This window comes from Engystomops pustulosus, chromosome 3 (genome assembly GCF_040894005.1).
Source record: "Engystomops pustulosus chromosome 3, aEngPut4.maternal, whole genome shotgun sequence".
NCBI classification, from domain to species: Eukaryota; Metazoa; Chordata; class Amphibia; order Anura; family Leptodactylidae; genus Engystomops; species Engystomops pustulosus.
In genome coordinates, this window is record NC_092413.1 from 52,900,036 (window position 1) to 52,923,327 (window position 23,292).

Genomic DNA, 23,292 nt, shown 5'->3' on the forward strand with positions numbered 1-23,292 from the left:
CTTTTCAGCTACAAATTTTATGACAGCCACAACCTGCAAAATATATCAATAAAACAGAATAAAAAGTAAAGGCGCCATAAAACCTATAGAATTTTGAAAGCAGACAAGCAAGCGATGCATTTGGCAATTAACATTCAAATGTTCCTCTAAAATATGTACAAATCCAGATACTTATATAAAGAAAATATACTTTCCTAAAACAGTAAGATGTAAGGAGATCATACAGACCCCACATGTGTATATCCACCAAAATATGCAGCACAGGGGGTGCCAAACAATTTTTGCAGAAAATTGCACTGAGCATCACACAGATCTATCATTGTCTGCTCCTTACACAATGGTGACCCAAATAAATAACGTTTAGTCACGTTTAGATGTCGCCAGTGTATTAGCCGCACAATAACAGAACCCTCCGCGCTTCATAAGAATGAGAGTGAGAACGTCATAACCTAGGTGTAAGTAACGGAGGATGGTGTGAAATAATAACTTTATTCCAGAACATGGGTGAGTTTTTGGTGTTACATATAGCTTTATGGACCTGTTCTGGGTCGCGGTGTAAATATATAATAGCGAAATTAGGCGGAGAGGATCGAATGTTCATCGTATAGAAGGCAATTAGAGAGAAAGTGTGTTCTTAGATAGTTCTGCATATAGAAGGGTTAAAACATGAATATTAGTTGATATTATCCCTTCTCAAAATGTAGTAACATATAAAGTGAATATTTCCATTATCTGTGAGGTGCAGCAACTCCTGTGTCCCACAAATTCTCCCTGCAGCCTGATGGCTAAGAATCTGGGGCGGGGGCTACACTTAAAGGGGTATTTCGGGAATATGAACGTCTGACACAAAAACCCATGATGATATAAATAAATGAATACAACAATATCCATGTCATTAGCCACAAAACGGAGCTTAAATAATTTGATTTTATGATTTACAAAATTTATGGCCTCTCTAAAGTAGGTGGAGTTATCACTAAGATGGCCGCACCTGGAAACGACATGTTCCATGATCCTTTAGTTCTCAGTAACTCCTCCTCCCTCTTATGCTCTGCTCCCAGTGATGATGTAACAGATTTTCTTGCTCTGTTACCATAGTAATGATGTGTAACTGCCATCACCACAACACTGGCCATACTGGATGCACTGCAACCAACCAACTACAGCCAAACACAGTGGTGATCACATGACCCTGCCCAGGCAGCTGCAGGACATGTGATGTGGACATGTGACCAGCAGCCATCTTCTGTCCTGCAACGGACCGCGCGGAGGAAATTAACGGACTGATTAAAGGGCCAGTAGCATTTTAATTCTTCATTACAGTCTATGTCACCAGCATTTTCTGCTAAGGGGAGCAAAATTTTAAATAACAACTAATTACACACTAGCTTATATTTTGAGTACCCATTTGTATATGAATTATGCTGATTCCTGGAATACCCCTTTAAGAGGGCTGTATCTCTGGCTCTGTGACACATAGAACCTCACTTCTTTTTTCTTATGAAAGAAGAGAGTCTTCTCTTTTATATGATTCTAAATTTGTGTTTCTAAGTGTCAGAAAAATGGAGATATTAACTGTTGAACTGCCGTTGGGAGTGATTTTTATATATAAATATGGCACCTGATATTCTCACTTTAAACCTGAATATCTCTGGAACCATGGCACCTAGAAACACAATTCAAGATTCATTTGAATTGCCCACTTTGCCTACCCATAGCGCCGGCCCTGCCTGTCGCACCCCTTGTAGCAACACCGAGATGGCCTGGGCACCCGGTAGCGCATGGCTGGGCTGCACCGTTCATCCCTATGGAGCTGACAGAGATTGTTGAGTATGGATGTGGATAGGGCCTAACTTGCTTTGTGGGAAAACCCACTTAAAGGACATTTACCAACAGATTACCTGATGGTAGAGGACTATTACCTCCCCGTCCCCGCATGTCCCAGGTTTCATTTCTTATATCTTTACATGGCTGCATTCCTGTAAAAAATAAGTTATAAGATATGCAAATTACCCTGTGGTGCTCTATAGAGCACCATCAGGCTCCACCGTAACATAATTTATGCTCGCCCCTTTCTGAGAGCCGGTGAGAAAGGACACCAGATAGCATCACCGCCTCTCAGAACGCGGCGGGCATTATATTACGGTGGAGCCTGATGGCGCTCTGTACTTATTTTTTACAGGAACGCGGCCATACAAAGATATAAGAAATGAAACTTGGGACACACGGGGACGGGGCGGGGAGGTACGTAATCTACATTGACCATCAGGTAATCTGAGTCCTTAAAGGTAGATATTTATATGCTATGGGGTTGGACAATTACATTGCAAACTTATTTTTGGGTTCCATCTTTCTCTGCCCTAGCAGTTACATCTCTACCACCATATATGATACTGGTGTGACCAGAACCGGAAGTCTGTGGAGAAGCGTTTGTGAATGAGCCCTCCTCCATCTCACTGTATTCTCTGATATTCTCTGCCATTTAGCAGACACTCGAACATTTTTCAGAAATTCCAGAAATATCCGAGAACCTCCACCAAACTATATATATATATATATGTATGTATGCATATATGTATAGTTCTCTGCCCGATTATTGGTAATCTCTTTTGAGGTTCTGCGGCAGCTGAGTCCCTGTATAACGCAGTAGGTATTTGTGCAGCGTCACATAATCCTCCGTGAGGCTCCTCCTCCACAACATGTAAGACTAGGGGGTGTAATAGCAGGAGGCCGCCACACTAGACCTGCGGGCACTCCCTCCTCACCCTCTGCCCTGCCCCCGCAGCTGTAAGACTAGGGGGTGTAATAGCAGGAGGCCGCCACACTAGACCTGCGGGCACTCCCTCCTCACCCTCTGCCCTGCCCCCGCAGCTGTAAGACTAGGGGGTGTAATAGCAGGAGGCCGCCACACTAGACCTGCGGGCACTCCCTCCTCACCCTCTGCCCTGCCCCCGCAGCTGTAAGACTAGGGGGTGTAATAGCAGGAGGCCGCCACACTAGACCTGCGGGCACTCCCTCCTCACCCTCTGCCCTGCCCCCGCAGCTGGAGGAGGGAGAACACTCCGTTTCTATAGGATGGAGCCGGAATCCGGGTGTCGCTTCCGTGTGTGTGTCCTGACAACCCCTCCTACCTCAGAGGACGAGGCCCGGGCAGGGCGCAGCTGTGTGACTGGAGACAAGGTGACTGCTACCTGCAGCCATACACGGGATGCGCCGGGATAGCGGGCAGTGCATGTTGTGTCCAGCAGGCGGCGCTGTAGACAGTAGGGGTGTCATGCGCGGTGCCATATACACATAGAACTGCACTGAGAAGCGCTTGGAAGTTTGAGCCGCGCACCTGCAGCAGCTGAGGGCAGAGCAGTGAGGACCGGGCGGGACTGTATGTGCAGCATTTCCCATGGCGGCCCCCAAGCTCCTGTGTCTCCCTCTCCTATCACTGCTTGCTCTGCTGCTTGCCTACTGGTTCCGCCATGTGGAAAAGGATAACCTGCAGAACCGGCTGGACACAGTGCTGTCATCTCTGCTGCGGGCCGAACAGAAGGTTGGTCTGGATGGACAGCGCCCCCCTCGTATAGCGATAGGTCAGTGCAATGATATGTATTTACTTGGTCGTCACAGTCATATGTGCAGACGTATGTATACTGTACAAATGTACACGCACATATATACACACATACTGTATACACAGATATATATATACTGTACAAATGTACACGTATATCTATATACACACAAGCTGTATACACAGATATATATACTGTACTAATGCACACGCACATATATATGTGCAAACTGTATACACAGATATACTGTACAGATGCATGCATATACATATACACTGTATACTATGTGTGTGTAATATATTTATTGTATACACACTTTATATATACACATGCAGTCCCCTACTTAAGAACACCCAACTTACAGACGACCCCTAGTTACAAATGGACCTCTGGATGTTGGTAATTTACTGTACTTTAGCCTGCAATTAAGCTTTATTGTTATTCCTGGTTCTTATGACAAGCCAACATTTTTAAAATCCAATTGTCAAAGAGAACAAAAATTCTGTCTGTTACAATGATAAAGTATACAGTTCCGACTTACATACAAATTCAATTTAAGAACAAACCTGCAGAACCTATCTTGTATGTAATCTGGGGACTGCCTGTACTGTACAAATGCATGCATACAGACATATACACTGTATACACTTTTTATATATACTGTACAAATGCATGCATACAGACATATACACTGTATACACTTATAAATATACACCGTACAAATGCATGCATACAGACATATACACTGTATACACTTATAAATATACACCGTACAAATGCATGCATACAGACATATACAAACTGTATACACATATAAATATACACCGTACAAATGCATGCATACACACATATACAAACTGTATACACATATAAATATACACCGTACAAATGCATGCATACACACATATACAAACTGTATACACATATAAATATACACCGTACAAATGCATGCATACACACATATACAAACTGTATACACATATAAATATACACCGTACAAATGCATGCATACACACATATACAAACTGTATACACATATAAATATACACCGTACAAATGCATGCATACACACATATACAAACTGTATACACATATAAATATACACCGTACAAATGCATGCATACACACATATACAAACTGTATACACATATAAATATACACCGTACAAATGCATGCATACACACATATACAAACTGTATACACATATAAATATACACCGTACAAATGCATGCATACACACATATACAAACTGTATACACATATAAATATACACCGTACAAATGCATGCATACACACATATACAAACTGTATACACATATAAATATACACCGTACAAATGCATGCATACACACATATACAAACTGTATACACATATAAATATACACCGTACAAATGCATGCATACACACATATACAAACTGTATACACATATAAATATACACCGTACAAATGCATGCATACACACATATACAAACTGTATACACATATAAATATACACCGTACAAATGCATGCATACACACATATACAAACTGTATACACATATAAATATACACCGTACAAATGCATGCATACACACATATACAAACTGTATACACATATAAATATACACCGTACAAATGCATGCATACACACATATACAAACTGTATACACATATAAATATACACCGTACAAATGCATGCATACACACATATACAAACTGTATACACATATAAATATACACCGTACAAATGCATGCATACACACATATACAAACTGTGTACACATATAAATATACACCGTACAAATGCATGCATACACACATATACAAACTGTATACACATATAAATATACACCGTACAAATGCATGCATACACACATATACAAACTGTATACACATATAAATATACACCGTACAAATGCATGCATACACACATATACAAACTGTATACACATATAAATATACACCGTACAAATGCATGCATACACACATATACAAACTGTATACACATATAAATATACACCGTACAAATGCATGCATACACACATATACAAACTGTATACACATATAAATATACACCGTACAAATGCATGCATACACACATATACAAACTGTATACACATATAAATATACACCGTACAAATGCATGCACACATATATATTATATGCAGTCAGTATACAAACTGTATACCCACATATAAACACTGTACATGTATTGATGGGGACCTCCATGATTCCACTGCTATGGACAGGAGTGTTACATGAATTTACTTATAAATTTTGCAGAAAGGTAAAATACCGTATATTCCGGCGTATAAGACGACCTGGTGAATAAGACGACCCCCCTACTTTCCTGTTTAAAATATAGAGTTTAAGATATATTCGCCGTATAAGACTACCCCTTTTCCAACGCATACAAAACACCGGTAAAAAATTTTTAAAAAACAGATTTGAATTTAACATGGTCCTTTTTTTAATGTAAATTCTTATGACATGCAGGTATATAGCAGGAAAACTGTCGCTCATAAACATAAGGCATACAACAACAACATTACCATTACAGCACTGCCCCCAGTAGTATACAGCACAGCCCCCAGTAGTATACAGCACAGCCCCCAGTAGTATACAGCACAGCCCCCAGTAGTATACAGCCCAGCCCAGCATTAAAAAAAAAATAAACTTATATACTCACCCTCCGGTGGCCCCGATGTGCTGCGCTGCTCCCCCGATGTCCGCGCGGCTCGTCTTCAGTGTTCCACGCCGTCTTCTTTCTTCTGCCGGGCGCCGCCATTGATCTTCCCCGGCAGGCGCCTAGTAGAAAAAAGAAGATGGCGCGGAAGACTGAAGACAGCACAGCGCGGACATCGGGGCCAACGGAGGGTGAGTATGCGCCCCGATGTCTTTTTGAGGCTGCCGGCAGCTTTTTGAGGCTGCTGGCAGCCATCGCTGTGCAAACACCTGCGATCGGTGCTAGCACCGATCGCGGGTGTTACCGGTAAGCCTTTGCTGCAATATGCAGCAAAGACTTACCGGCTATGGAGAGGGCTCAGCCCGTGAGCCCTCTCCATGCACCGGGACCCGACCGCCGCCGTATAAGACGATTACCGGCGTATAAGACGACCCCAGAGAAGACAGAAGATTTTTCTGTCTTCAAAAGTCGTCTTATACGCCGGTATATACGGTAAAAATTGTGAGTATTAAAATATTGACTTCTCGGCGTAGGGGATCAATAATATAGTTCTATATTCTATATAATAATATTCTATATTCATATTATAACTAATGTACAAATTACAGGCAGTGGCCGCTCCTACAGATATCATGGACCCATTGAAAAGCCAAGTATGGGCATGTTCACAAGGCATTTTTTTGAGGAGAGTTTAAGGAATTTTTCACCCAAAAACTGAAGCTTATCTCTTCTATCCACATCCGACTTGCCACAAAACACTCACCACTTTTTTTAATCGGTGCACGCGACTATTCGGAGACCAACCAATTTCAGAAACTTCATGAATTTCTTCTCCCATATTTTTTTTTTTTCTTTTTAATGTTTCCAGTCGAGCGAAAAATGGCTAAAGTTACCTAGCGTAAACAGCAATCTGAAAAAAAGTCTGCACATTCGTAAAAGTAAATGGATGTGTGAACCGACCCCTAGGAATCAATGGGTCAGTATGCCATCCGCAAGGAACAACGGATGGCATACGGACCTCAAAAACGCCCGTCTGATTGAGCCCTAACTTTGTGGGAAAAGGAACGTGTGGCATAAATGCAAATGCAACGAAATTGCTACTCTTTATTGCTGATGTTAGTTAAGTCAACTTTTGGAAAAATTTAAGAGTGTCTAATTGTACGTTGCGCCTCCTGATTTCTCATCTAGCATCAGAAGCTTGATAAAACTGGCGCATTATAAGGCTGCATTCACACCCTGTTTTGTTGATCCGTTGGGAGGATTCCTGACGTGTCCTTACAGTGTAGGGCCTAGGCATATCCCCTGCATGCTTCCATAGTGGGATACCTTGCCTGGTGCAGGGGAGTAGTGAACAATCAATGGCTACTGATGAAGCTTGAGGTGTTCCCCCAGTGATGTCACTGCCCTTATATTATTTTCCCTCCGTCTTTTTCTGATCATACTGGGCAGACGGAGGCAAACATTATTCCTCTGACTACCAGTATAAGTCTATGTATACTCTGAGTGTGTATATCAGGAACTTTCTTGGTGGATATCCTCAGCATTTACATAAAACATGGTTTGAACCTAGCCTCAGACTGTCTAGTATAACAGTGTACTTCCGTACTTTACAGGGAACCTGTCATCAGAAATAATAAACTATAAGCAGTATATTGTCAAGCAGCTGAACAGTTTCCTTGTCTTCTTTCATTGCCAAGCGTGGTGGCATCATCCAGAGAATAGATTATAAAGTGAGATGTAAATTGTTTGCAAGTCCGGGAGGTGGAGAGTTAAACACTGAAGTTAAGCTCTCTCTGCCTCTGATGCCTGTTTGAGATCAGACTTCCTGAGATGTGGTTAGTAATGTCTCAGGTGAAGGAGTTGTTCTGAGGTAGGGGTAGCTTAACTTCAGTGTTAAATTCTCCACCTCTTTGAATTTATACAAACATTACATTACTTCAAAGTTGATTCTCTGGGTGATGCCTCTACATTGGGTCATGAAAGAAACATTATCTAGAAGCTGTTAATCTGCTTGACAGCATACTGGTAGCGGTTTATTGGGCCAATTTCTGATGACAGGTTCCCTTTTAGACACTTTTGCTGAATCTCCCCCATGGGTGAATCTGGTGACAGAATGAGCTCAATGACATCTGCTGCTTTTCCAGAGTAGCCATGTATGATGGAGATATCTATAGAACCATAGAGCTCATTCATTTGAAGGATGTTAACAAAAAAAGTTGAACATTCAAAAATAAACAATAGTATTTTCTAGGTTCCCAATTCTCATTTGTCACTGGACCAGTATCAGTTCTTGCTTATCAAGTTTGGTGTGTTTCTCAGTATCGCTACATCTCCATATAAAGACACACCTTAATAACGCTATAATGGTGTATAGGCCAAGACAAAGATAGTCACCCAGTTTAGCTGATTATCTTTGCATGGAAAAAAAAACAGGAATGTTGTAATATTATTATTACAGCGAGATCTCCCATATAATTACATGGGGAGGTGTGCTAGCTTTTGAAACGTCGTCTTGCACATGTCCAAAATGCGCATTCATGTGCATGTAGCCTAAATAGATCTGGCCATTTTCAAATGTGTCTCGTCAGAACTTGGGTCCCTTTCACACTAGCGAGTGTAATAAGTCCAACTCGCATAACACTTGCAGCATGGGCTGGCCGGAAGCTGGTGTCGGCAAGTGGGTGCCAGCCAAACGACCGGAAGAGGACCTGAAGAGGCACCGCTGGATCCGAAGCAAGAATAGGACCTGTAGGGGGCGTCAGAAAGGTGAGTACAATGTTATTTTTTTTTTAATTAAAGGTTTGGCATACTCGGGCTGGCAGGCTATATACTGGGGGGGTGGGGGCTGGCAGGCTATATACTGGGGGGGTGGGGGCTGGCAGGCTATATATTGTGGGTTGGCAGGCTATATACTGGGCGGGTGGGGGCTGGCAGGCTATATACTGGGGGGGTGGGGGCTGGCAGGCTATATACTGGGGGGTGGGGGCTGGCAGGCTATATACTGGCGGGTGGGGGCTGGCAGGTTATATACTGGCGGGTGGGGGCTGGCAGGCTATATACTGGCGGGTGGGGGCTGGCAGGCTATATACTGGCGGGTGGGGGCTGGCAGGCTATATACTGGCGGGTGGGGGCTGGCAGGCTATTTACTGGGTGGGGGAGGGGCTGGCAGGCTATATACTGGGTGGGGGGAAGCTGCCAGGCTATATACGGCAGGGGCTGGCAGGCTATATACCGGGTGGGGGGAGGGGCTGGCAGGCTATATACTGGGTGGGGGGGGGGGGAGCTGCCAGGCTATATACTGGGTGGGGGGGAGCTGCTAGGCTATATACGGCAGGGGCTGGCAGGCTATATACTGGATGGGGGGAGCTGCCAGGCTATATACGGCAGGGGCTGGCAGGCTATATACTGGGGTATATGGGCTGGTCTTCTTTATCATGGCTGGAAGCTGTGACCAATGCATTTAACACCCTCTACTTATACTCAGGTCAATTGGTTTTGAGGGTGCGGTCACACGTTGCAGTTAAAACTTCATCGCAATTAGTTTTGGGTTGGTTTTAGGTGTTATTACTTATTTTAACAAGTGAAAGACATCAAATCAACAGGTGAATGACATTTGTGGAGCAGCTTTCTCCTTCAAAATCAAATTCACCCGCTAGGTTCATGTCTTTCATCTGTGAAATTGACAAAACTGCACCTAAAAGCTTGACTAAGAACTTTATTTCTACGTTCGAAACGCGTAGGTATAATGGTTAATGCCATGTGAGCTGCAATTTTAATGGATTCAAATAAAACTTAAAGATTTTAAGCCGTATGGAGTGCCGGTCCTAACTCACTTTTTTCTTGCACCTAAAACCACCTCAAAACTGATTGCGATGTAGTTTTAACTGCCAACTGTGACCGCACCCTCACAGTTTTTGGTGGTAAAATTAGGTACCTCGGCTTATACTTGGGTCGGGTTTTACTCAAGTATATACGGTACTACTTTGGTTGGGTGAGGTTAGTAGGATCTATATAAAAAATTTATACATTACTGGTTTTTATAGCGTGAAGTTCCCATCATAATTCTTTGTTACTTTAGGGATTAATTTACAAACCAACCAACTAGAATATGTTTACTTAACCTTGTCAGCTATGGTTTTGCTGTCTTACGCTGTGACAACAGCAAGTGGATTCACATCATTGTTTTGCCCGCCTCAGAGTGTCCTTTATAGTCACACCGACTACATGATAGGAATTTGTAATACAGGCAGTCCCCAGGTTACATACAAGATAAGGTCTGTAGGTTTGTTCTTAAGTAGAATTTTTGTATGTAAGTCGGAACTGTATATTTTATCATTGTAATCCCAGACAGAACTTTTTTGGTCTCTATAACAATTGGATTTTAAAAATGTTGGGTTATCATAAGAATCAGGATTAACACAAGCTTCATTACAGACACCAGTGATAACGGTTACAGCTGATCATTGTAGCCTAGGACTAAAGTACAATAAATTACCAACATCCAGAGGTCCGTTTGTAACTAGGGGTCGTATGTAAGTCGAGTGTTCTTAAGTAGGGGACCGCCTGTATATCTCCATATTAGGTCACATTACCCAGTTGAGAGGTCAACTTTTTGTATTTCCTTTCCATTTTCTTGAATGTTTACCAGTTTTCTATAAATCACTTTCTCGTATCCCTTAGAGACATCTATAATCATCTCTCTGTTTCTGCCCAGGTTTTGGAGGTTGTCTCGATATCATAGTAGATGGAGTAGCGTTAATGCAAGAGGCCGCCATAGAGCCGAGCTACCACCCAATCCACCACAACTTTATTGAGACGGAGACACAACTGGCTGAGAGCTTTGCCTACTTTTTTCCTCCGGGTGCTGCCTCAGAGTAAGCAAATATTATATCAATACATAATCTAATAGAAATTATGTCTACTGAAGGTACTTGTATAAATATGGAATAAATTAAAATTAATCATAGTTGCCCTTGGACACCATCGGTATCAGAGGTCGCACTAACATTTTTCCAAAAGGGTAAAAATACTCCTCTCACCATTTTTGAGGAGTATTTTTACCCGAGGAGTATGAAAATTTTGGTAATACATAGCACACTCACACAGCACACACTGCACAGCACGCACAACACAGCACACACTACAACACAACACTGCACACACTACACACACTGCACACACTCACAGCACACTCACAACACTGCACACACTACAACACAACACTGCACACACTCACAACACTGCACACACTCACAACACTTTACGCATGGCAATTATTTTGGGGGGGTAATGGTGCCTCATCACGCGTCTATGACGCGTGGTGAGGCGTTAATGCGACCTCTGATCGGTATATTTTATCCCAATATTGTTTGGGGTAATTTATACGTTTACTCAAAAAAACATGGATTACAGATTGTGATCTCATTAGCTGATATCATTCTGACTAATTTCAGGGGAGCTGCTTGGTAGCTGTCAGTTCTCGTCTTTCTTAAAGGGGTATTCCCATCTGGGTATTTACATTAAATTAAATTCATTTGCCATTTGTAAACATTTCTTCAATTGGATGTTAATTAAAAAAATGTTCCTGTGTAAAGATAAATACTCATAAATGTAGCCATGTTGTCCCTTAGAAACGAGATAGCTTCCTCGGATACGGCCACGTCAAACTCTGGCAGCGGTGGTCAGACTTGCGCTATAGAGTCCTGCCGGACCACCAGGATTCAGCAATCATTACCATAGGGTGGCTGTGCGACATGTAGTAACTCCCGGACATTTTATATACAATAACCTTTTGTTTCTTTGTGCACTCAATCCATCAGAGGTGGCCGTATCCGAGGAAGCTATCTCGTTTCTAAGGGACAACATGACTACATTTATGAGAAATTATCTTCACACAGGAACATTTTTTTTAATAACATCTAATTGAAGAAATGTTTACATATGGCAGATTAATGAAACTGAATGCGAGTGCCCAGACGAGAATACCCCTTTAACCAGGGCCGATTCTAGCATATTTGCTGCCTGAGGCGAATATTAAAATGCTGCCCCCCCCCCCCGCCCCCCCGCTCCCTGTTAAGTAAATCCTTAAACTTTATTAACAAGTAACATCCCTACAGACAGCTCCCTGACACTGTGTGACTGACTACAGGATCTGAGAGGCATTAGTGACATCTAGTACCTTATAGATGACAATCTCTTCCATCAGTAGGACTTTATTCCGGGTTCTCCAATCCATGACGTATCACTGCTGAGTTCATGGCCGGATATCTTCAGCTCCGTGCAGCATCTCCACCCGGCGTCCCTAAAAATACCACAGTCACTTACAGTATAAAGTCTCCTGGATAACAACACTGTGCTCCTAAATAATATATACTCCTCACAACACAACTGTCCGCATGCTACCCCACATATAAAACATCCCTTCATTATAAAGGGATAAAATCTTGCCCCACATATACAGCCCCCTCCCAGCTTAGTAATATACTGTATCCCATATACATCCCCCCAGCTTAGTAATATACTGTATCCCATATACAGCCCCAGCTTAGTAATATACTGTATCCCATATACATCCCCCAGCTTAGTAATATACTGTACCTGATATACATCCCCCAGCTTAGTAATATACTGTATCCCATATACAGCCCCAGCTTAGTAATATACTGTACCCCATATACATCCCCCCAGCTTAGTAATATACTGTATCCCATATACAGCCCCTGCAGCTTAGTAATATACTGTACCTGATATACAGCCCCCCCAGCTTAGTGATATAGTGATATATAATATATACAGCACCCCCCAGTATAAAATGATTCTGGACCCATATAATATATACTGAATCCCCCCCCAGTATAAAATAATTATAGCCCCAAATAATATCTATAGCATCCCCCCCAGTATAAAATAATTATAGCCCCAAATAATATCTATAGCATCCCCCCAGTATAAAATAATTATAGCCCCAAATAATATCTATAACACCCCCCCCAGTATAAAATAATTATAGCCCCAAATAATATCTATAGCATCCCCCCAGTATAAAATAAGTATAGCCCCAAATCCCCAAATAAAATATACAGAACCTCCCCCCTGCCCCTAGTATAGCCCCAAATAATATAAATATATATTGCACCCCCCCCCCCAGTATAAAATAATTATAGCCCCAAATAAAATACATAGCATTCCATCATCCCCCCCCCCCCCAGTGTAATATAATTCTGGCCCCATATGATATATATAGCGCCCACCCCCCAGTATAAAATAATTATAGCCCCAAATAAAATACATAGCATTCCATCATCCCCCCCCCCCCCCCCCAGTGTAATATAATTCTGGCCCCATATGATATATATAGCGCCCACCCCCCCAGTATAAAATAATTATAGCCCCAAATAAAATACATAGCATTCCATCATCCCCCCCCCCCCCCCCAGTGTAATATAATTCTGGCCCATATGATATATTAGCGCCCACCCCCCCAGTATAAAATAATTATAGCCCCAAATAAAATACATAGCATTCCATCATCCCCCCCCCCCCCCCCAGTGTAATATAATTCTGGCCCCATATGATATATATAGCGCCCACCCCCCCAGTATAAAATAATTATAGCCCCAAATAAAATACATAGCATTCCATCATCCCCCCCCCCCCCCAGTGTAATATAATTCTGGCCCCATATGTATATATAGCGCCCACCCCCCCAGTATAAAATAATTCTAGCCCCAAATAAAATACATAGCATTCCATCAAGCCCCCCCCCCCCCCAGTATAAATAATTCTGGCCCCATATGATATATATATAGCGCCCCCCCCCCCCCCCCACTATTAATTATTAGCCACATTTAATTAATTAAAATACATGAAAAATAATAAAAATCATACTCACCTGCAGGCAGCTGCTCCCTCGGCGCGCGGGTCCCGTCCTCACGCGGCGCTTCCGGCAGCCCCGGCTCCGCACAGTGACACAGGCGCGTGACGTCATGACGCCTGTGTCACTGCTTAGAACGGAGCGACGCAGCTGCCGGAAAGGCGCTGCGTCGCTCCGAATATAAATCGCGCCTGTGTCTTAAAGAGACAGGCGCGATTTATTTAGCTAGTGGGCGATTCGGGCGTTAATGGACACCCGAATCGCCCACTTTAGAGCGGCGAATTTCGCCGCCCTTTACAGGGACCCGCATTCTGCCGCCTGAAGCGAGATTTTCATCTCGCCTCATGGCAGATGCGGCCCTGCCTTTAACTTACACTGAACCAAGAACATCGGATGTGGTGACAGGTTTTACCTATAGCTACATTCCTACTTTCCCACATCTCCATCTTTAGTATGCTTCTAGTATTCTTAATTCATACTCCTTACCATCCTATGGTTGGAATATTTGCTACCAAATCATTTCATGGTCTACAGCCAATGTCTACACAACAAACCAATACAGCTCATTCTGACAAACCTCTTAAGACTCTTACGTTGAAGTCATATCTTGTTATATATTTCTTGTTATGAACAGACGATACGTGTCCAACGAGACCTTGTTTAGGAAGCTTGTAGATGCCTCAAAAAGACTTTCAGAAATGCGCTGGGCTCTTGGTGGGAATGCTCCTGTAATGGCCAATCGTTTAGCATCTGAAGGATGTGGACGTCTTCTTGGAGGTCGTCTGAGTACAGAGGAAATTAGTGTATTGTCTGACCGCATCACAGGTAAGATCCAGAGATAATAATTTGGTGTGTTACCAGTACAAATAAACATACAATGATAAACAGCATAGAATAACATAAATGTAGATAAGTCTTTAGGTAATCTTTCTGAAGTTTTTATCTGTGATTAATAAATATTTTATTATTGGTCTTGGGTGGATTAAAAAAAAGAACCAATTCTTACTCCTGATCCCCTATTGCGCCTCCCATCACCTCCAGCCTCGGTTGTTATACAGAGGCTCAGCAGTGAGCTTGATTGGGCCTCTGGCTGCAACTTGTATTAGCCTGCTCTGGGTCCGATGACATGACAGATTTTTTTGCTTCTCCCAGAAATAAAAAGCTGGCAGAGGTGTCTGGCAGCGACTTATCACCCTATAGTAAATATGCTTGCACAGCTGACTTGTTTATGGAGTAGATATGCATATAAGACCGTGGCCAACATTTTATCTTATTTGTATTGCCAGCGGGAAGATATTTTAAGTCCCGTGGATGTTTGCGTTTAAATGAAAAAAAAAAAAGAAAACCTATAGAAAATAATGTGTTATATAACAGTTCCTTCTTTAAATCTACCATTTGATGCATTATGAAGCAAACATACCTTGAGAATGCTGTAGCTACACTGATGCAGAATCATATATTGGTTAATCCCTGAGCTGAGTGGTTTTGCTGAAAAAACAATTATAAAATTCAGGTCCTTGGGGAAAGCTGGATGCCTACATAAACACATTACATACAGAGCTTCTTGAACTGTGCAGACAGAACTAATCAACCTGAGCTAGATCACTCATACACAGCAGCTGGGGGATGGTGCAGCCATTGATTACTTCTGCTTCTCAGGGATAACACAGTGACTACATCATCCTCTGCAGTGCATAACTAATGTGAAAGGAGAAGCAGCTGAGCCAGACAAAGGAGCAAGAGATCTTCATTAGCATAATTTTATAATTTTCAGCAAAACCACTCAAACAAGATATGTGCATGCATCAGTGTAGCTACAGCTACAAGGTATGTTTAGTTTATAAAGAGAAAGCAGTGAAAAGTCCAGCTCACCTCAACCAAAGGATAGAATCCGACAAGGCACGGACTGCCTCCCTGCCACGGGCTGCATCGAGTTTGCACAAGCCGAAAAGGGAATTAGTTGTCCAGCTCGTCCAAGATAATACAAGCTTTATTTAAGGCATAATATTTAAAATCCCAAAGCGTTCGTGGCCTCTGTCTATCTTGGACGAAGCTGGACATGGAATTCTTTTTCCGCTTATGTTTAGTTCATAAAGCATTAAATCAAATGTTAGGTTTCCTTAAGTGTAATTACAACTTTTAAAAACATTTTGAATCCCTCTTTAACCCCTTTGTAACCAAGGGTCATTGGTGCATGAATATCCAGGTAAAGTTTTGCAGTTCTGTTCTTTAAATGATTATATATATTTGGAACTGCTGACATATAACAATTTTTACTTACTTTTTTCATGTCATATGAGACTTTATCTTTTTTATAAAGAATTAGCAGACTTGACTTGAATAACAAATAATTTGAAAAAATATGCTTTTTTCCTATTGGTATCTCTTGTGATCATACCAACCCAAAGAATAAAGGGCTTGGTGTCATTTAGAGCGCATAGTGGTTCTTATTGCCAGTTCCCCTCTGCATTTAAGTTTCCCGTTTTGCATTTAAAAACGCAGATCCCTGGCTTCACAGACGAGGGTGCGCAGCTGCAGGAAGGAGCGTGATTAAGATGCTATGGTGGGTGGGATTGACACAAGCTACTGGGGCGTTGAGTAGCCTTTGCTCCCGCTCCACGGAGAGGCTACTTCTTGCCCAGTAGCCTCTGTCGATAATTTGCATAAATAATAAAATATTTAAGTGCTTCTACTGAATTTAATGATTATGAAAAGAACTATGTGGCTGAGGGTTATAGCAGCAACCTATTTTAACTTATTTAACTTTGATTTTGGATATGCCAACAAATTAAAAATTGTTAACCATTTAATAAGTAATAAGAAAATATAACTAAGGGTTTGCATATCTTTTTTAAAGGGAACCCGTCACCACTATTTTCACAAATACAGGTAGTGGCAGGTTCCTATAGAGCTCTAGTAACTATCTGACCTCCTGCTTGTAGCTAAAAATTATTCCCCTCAGATCCCCATAAAATCAGAGTTATAATCTTGCCTGGTATCTATGTAGCTTTGGAGCGAGTCCACGGGGGGGGGGGGGCGTGGCCTAATGTCATGTGACCAGGGTGACATCATCAAAGGTCCTTGAGCTACTTAATATGAAAACTATACCCCATGTACATATCTGACCACATAAAACCATCACAGCAGCCTCCATGGACTTCTACTCTTCTCCATGCAGGCTGCTGTGATTTCATGTGATAAAATATGTAGTGATTTCATGACATATATGCTTAGTGTACAGTTCCTAATGCAACAAAAGCTATAGGACCTGTGATGATGTCACCCTGGTCACATGACATTATAGCAGCATACAGAGATAGGGATGGGGAGGAGCTGCTGGATTCAGCCCGAGGAGGCCACGCCCACCTGGACACGCTGTAGCCATGCTTAGTTACCAGATAAAACTATAAAGTTGAATATATGGGAATCTCAGGGGCATAATTTTTAGCTACAAGCAGGGTGTCAAATAGTTATTAGAGCTCTATAGGAACCTGTCACTACCTGTATTTGTGAAAATAGTGGTGACGGGTTCCCTTTAAGGGGCTTGCCCAATAAACAATATTACTAATTGCCAATACAAAGTTAGTATTTGACAGCAGCCTTATTTACAGTCTACAGGACTTGTGGAAATGACTGAACACTATCTCTATGAATCCCATAAATAGAGAATAGATTGGTGGTTACACGTTGTTTCTCTCATTTGCAGTTGCTGGAGAGCCATTAACAGATGCTGACATTCACCTAATAATGGAATATCCAACCGGAGCTAAATGGGGAAATCACATCTCACGTCGTGCCAACAGGTGACCGCAGGCATCATTTACCATGCAGTCTTCAAGTCTGCAGTAAAAAAGAATCAGGAAGATGGTCTACAGTACAGAACTGTATCATTACAGAACTGCATTGGATTTTTGTTTTCATTCTTAACAGTGTTCTCCAGTTCAGAAACAAAGCCCTTTTAATACAGCTTTTTGTTAAATGAGGTAGAATAAACTTGCCCGATAGGAAGATTCAGATCCAGCACAATGACTGTATCCAAAATCCTTATTAGGCGTTTCAAGCACTTGATGTGCTCTTACTCATGACTGGCATGAAACATGTTAATTGTTACCCAGTTGCAAATTGCTTTGGATGTCACATGTCCTTGTGCTGGATCAGAATTTTCCTGTCATGCCATATTAACATTTACCAAGGTGCCCTGGATGGTACATGAGGCAGAGAAAAAGGGTGAACTGGTATTTGGAACCTAGAATGAACTCCTCTGCAAATTGGTGGTGGGTACCTGGCTCTATTTCCTGCAGCTCTTGTTCATCTGTTATCATACGATGTGCTGTCTGGGCAGATCACCACTGCAGTCAATTATTGGTATCTGCCTCACTAAAGACACTATATAAATCATTTACTTTTGGGGTTTATTAAGAGATGGGTTTTTTACTGGTCAATGTTCTTTCTTTATAGGTACATAGTACACAGTGATTCACACAATCCAATGATCGATTCTCTGGAAGATTTTAAATCCCAACTGGAAGGTTTTAAGCCAGATCTCCTCGTGATTGGTGGGTTACAGATGATGGATAGTTTTCCTTTTAAACAAGGTGAGGTCATTCAAATGTTCAGCTGGTGGATTAAGGAATAATCCTACAATATTCTGACTGCTATTAAAAAGATATTTGTAACAATGGACCTATAGATTGTTCCCGCACAGGGACCCATTACAGTTTGTGTTCGCCTCTGTGTATATCTTTGGATCCAATATATGGTACTTTTGGGTTATGTGGTAGTGTTTTGTTAATATCTCAGTATAATGTTGGTTTTCATCATACAGGTCAACGTGAATCTAGGCTCAAAGCCCTTCAAGAAACTATCTTATCTATGGATCAGAAGATTGGTTGCCACTTTGAGATGGCCTCTTTTGTAGAACAAGATTTGATGAGGGATTTATTGGAGTATGTTATACCCTACTCTGATTCCTTGGGTATGAATGAACAGGAGCTTCCCAATTTGCTGAGTCTTATTAAAGGAGGAAACATTACAGTGTTATCCGACCCTTACCCTCGAGTGGCCTCCATCCTAGACCAAATGCGGGAACTGTATAAACTACTCAGATCCCAAGAACCAAAAATGGGTCAGAGGCCATTGACCAGATTGCATGTCCACACGTTAGCTTTTCAAGCTATGATGGTGACCAAAGGATCTATGTGGAAGAACACAATGTCTGCTACAGCAAAGGCATCTCTGACCGCCAACAGGCATGTGTGTGGGTCTGCCCGTATCGACACACGCAAGGCCAAACTTATCATGGATGAGTCCTTCTCGGTCAGCCGTGAAGTGGGCAGTCAGAGAATACCTTTCAAAGAAAGTCGACCAGTGTCTTGTTGGGAAGAGGAGACTTATGAAATTTGTCTAGCACCTGTCCTGGTATGTACTGAAGTATTCCAAACTGCAGGTGGAGGAGATAATATCTCTGCTGCAGGACTTGTACTGCAAATCTAAAGCTATGGAAACCCGATGACCGACCAACATTCCATTAACAGATAAGGTGTGTTTCAAGGGTACATTGACCGAAACTGACACAATCTGAGCCATAGTTTCATCTAGTTTTCTTGCCCTTCAGGTTGCATTCACACATTAAGTTTTCATTGCATACAGAAACGCAAAGTGCGTGGCTTGGCCTAATCGCATATGTGTTCCCATTTTGTAGACTATACAAAATGCCATCAGTAGAAACACATATGCAATCAGGCTGATCCCTATTTCTATATGCAATGCAAACTCAACATGTGAATGCAGCCTCAGAATAGAAATATAGGCTTAACCTTTTCTTCCACCACAAGTTTTTCATTTTAAGATATTTACAGTGTGGTCAAAGGAGATGCCATAAATATTCTGGAAAAAAAAGTTCACCAAAACCTGTCTCAGCTGTAAATGAAGATGTGACATTGTATGGCACTGGCATATATATATATTTTTTTTTCTTTCAAAAAAAACAATACTAAAATGTGCTGGGATTTCTTTGCTAGTACATTTATGGCATATCCACATTAGATGTCATGAAGATCTGAGATGGAAATACCCATTTGTGATAATGTGAACTTGTTTTCTGTAAGTTTTTACTTTGTGTCCGCAACGGGTTTGTCCGCAAAAAATGTGGACGGGTGATGTTCGTGTTCATTCCTTTTCTTTCACATCCCCCCAAAACACAGATGGGTTTTCTATTTCTGCACAGCCCCGTTTGAGAGAACCTGGACTGCATAGGGATGTCAGCCATGCGCCGTCCCCTTTTTTGCGGATTCATTGACTTCTTTCCTATTCTATTTTTTTCTTAATGTTTGCACATCTGTGAAAACAATGGATGTGTGAACAGCCCCATAGTAAACAATGGGTCATTATGCCATCCGCAAAAGAAAAATAATAGCATACGGACCTAAAAAATGCCTGAATGAACCTTTATGTAGTAGGATATTCACTGCATGCTGCTACATTCCTTACTGTTTTGCAACTTTATCTGTTTTATTGCTTTTGTTTGCTCTATATGGACTAAGATCTTAGTTTTGACCAGCCTGGTAGGCACTAAAAAGTGAATTGTGACCAAAAGGAGAGGAGTATGGTAATATGCAAGCTTCCTGTGGAGGTCCTCCACTCCTGATGACTGATTTCTTAATGAAACAAACACTTGTTTTTTTTCATTTTACAAACAAGCTCAAGATGGGTCCAAAAACAAACAAAAAAAGCAGTACTAGCTTTCCTTATCTTGACATGACGGACAAGGAATAGTCACTATGACAAAAATATTTACACCCTTTTTGGTCAGGCAATTGTTGAGGCCTTTCAGTGAATGTCCGTTTTTTTTTTTTTTTTTTTTTTTAAGACTATGCTCAGTTTTATCAATTGACTTCAGTTGTGAAACTTGTGGCAAAAGAAATGATGCAAAAATTGTGTTTGCTGTTTTTACATACCGTACTGCTCTAAAGTTACACATGTACCACTGTTTACATTAAAAATATTCTGTTCAGGGCACAGTGTTGTGTCGCTACTTTGTTACTACGCTACTTGTACATGATTAGTAGGACAGAGGAGTGGTTGTTTTTTGGGGGGTGGGGGGAGTTTCATCCAATTAATCAGATTTTTTTATTTTACATCTCGTTGCATTCACTCTTTTGTATGCATGGTTTTCTTTAGTATGTAAACAGTTCATCTCCTGTTGGGCTACTTCCAAACTTCAGCAACATCCTGAACGCCTCAAGCTTTATTTGTACTGTCCTTAAATTATTGCATTGCTGTTTACATAGTATATGTTAAGTATAAGAAGTGCTGACAAAATATGTAGCCTTTTTTGTGGCACATGGAAAACCTGTTGTAACTTAAGTACACGGCTATACAACTATGCAACATGGATTGGGGCCAACAATCCGGCAGTAGTGTTGTAGGCAACGCCCATTGGTTTACTAACATGCCGTACAATAGGGATTATGCAGCACAAGGTATTTTACTTATACATGGGAAATATTGTGTCCATATGGAGCTCCTTTATGTATACAAAAGAGTAGGGTAGGAGATGTGATTCCGATATTTACCTTAATAGAGAACTCCTGTCCTTGGAACAACTCAACCATCTAATAGAATTTTAATACTAGCCTCAAATTGAGAATTTCACCTTCCATGGTGACCAGGTAAATATATTGCTACCAACGTGATAGTTTGGTTGGGGTTTACTGTTGGAGTATAGATACTTTGAAGCAAAACCTGTGTTTTACACCACCATCATTTCTAAAGAGAATGATTTATATTACTTAACATGACCACAGTGCAGAATTACAGGACTCCATGCATAATAGTGATATATAAATGTATGGAGTTCCTTCTTCAATGCAAAACCGTACCAAACAGATCATCATTACGATTTGGCACTACTATTTAGAAAGGAATAAGACTTCCTGCATCATACATTACTAAACAAGAGCAAAGAAAATGTCTCTGTAGTTAATACAAATAAAAAGGGTATATTTCAGCCAAGTAAATGTGAAGATTTAATTACCTTATATACTCGAGTATAAGCCTAGTTTTTCAGCACAAAAAATGTGCTGAAAAACCCAAACTCGGCTTATACTCGAGTCAAAAAAATAAATACCCCTGCATATCTTCTGTGCGATCTGTCCGCCAGCTGCAGCAGGCTATATACACTGGGACAGGGTCTGGCAGGCTATATACTCTGGGGCAGGGTCTGGCAGGCTATATACACTGGGGCAGGGTCTGGCAGGCTATATACACTGGGGCAGGGTCTGGCAGGCTATGTACACTGGGGCAGGGTCTGGCAGGCTATGTACACTGGGGCAGGGTCTGGCAGGCTATGTACACTGGGGCAGGGTCTGGCAGGCTATGTACACTGGGGCAGGGTCTGGCAGGCTATGTACACTGGGGCAGGGTCTGGCAGGCTATGTACACTGGGGCAGGGTCTGGCAGGCTATGTACACTGGGGCAGGGTCTGGCAGGCTATATACACTGGGGCAGGGGCTGGCAGGCTATATACTGGGGAGACTGTGACCCATGCATTTCCCACCCTCGGCTTATATTCGAGTCAATAGGCTTTCCCAGTATTTTGTGTTAAAATTAGGGGCCTCGGCTTATACTCGGGTCGGCTTATACTCGAGTATATACGGTATATTTTTCTAGTGATTAGGCCCACTTAGTCCTATACTAAAACTAAATTTGAACAAAACCTGGTAGTGAGCACCATTTCAAATGGTAAAGCACAGCAATATTAATAAAGCTTCAAAACCTTTGTATGGGCTAAAAATACCAAACCCTTTTTAGTCCATATGCACATTTACTCACCCAGTGCAGAGGATTTCCTGAAAGTGCATTATCCGACGACAAAGCACTGTGACACGATTCAATAAGATCGTGCCCCTAATTTCCTGAATGTGACGCTTCCCCGATCAGGTCCTCTGGAGTTCACCATCTTCCTCCCAGTGTATGTAAGTAATAAGTGCATTGTAGGTGACAATTTTAAGTTCAAATCCCGTGTTTTGTCCGAATCAGTCGGATCGTCCGATGGCCCGTCACCCCGATTTGTGTCTTATTAAAGCCGACGCGGCTGCGCCAAAATCTGATAGTGTGCCAAAATCCCCTCCTAAATGCCTGTCCCAGCAGCGTAAATCTGAGAACATTGGAATATCTGACTAAAGTGTG

At 41.8% G+C, this 23,292-nt stretch overlaps 1 protein-coding gene across 1 annotated transcript; it reads left to right on the top strand.

Annotated features, from left to right (window-relative positions):
* Positions 1-2,733: 2,733 nt before the first annotated feature.
* LOC140121354 (ADP-dependent glucokinase-like) lies at positions 2,734-21,331 on the top strand. Its single transcript, XM_072140806.1, has 6 exons — positions 2,734-3,581; positions 10,945-11,104; positions 14,738-14,928; positions 17,810-17,906; positions 18,562-18,698; positions 18,929-21,331. Exons 1-6 carry the CDS (start codon positions 3,398-3,400, stop codon positions 19,594-19,596), a joined length of 1,437 nt encoding a protein of 478 aa, XP_071996907.1. The 5' UTR covers positions 2,734-3,397; the 3' UTR covers positions 19,597-21,331.
* Positions 21,332-23,292: the final 1,961 nt, after the last annotated feature.

Excerpts from the sequence above, each read along its gene's own strand:
- LOC140121354 (XM_072140806.1), top strand. The coding sequence starts at position 3,398 with ATGGCGGCCCCCAAGCTCCTGTGTCTCCCTCTCCTATCACTGCTTGCT. Across the intron at positions 11,105-14,737 it reads CCTCCGGGTGCTGCCTCAGA|ACGATACGTGTCCAACGAGA; the intron begins GTAAGCAAATAT and ends TGTTATGAACAG. Across the intron at positions 17,907-18,561 it reads ATCTCACGTCGTGCCAACAG|GTACATAGTACACAGTGATT; the intron begins GTGACCGCAGGC and ends CTTTCTTTATAG.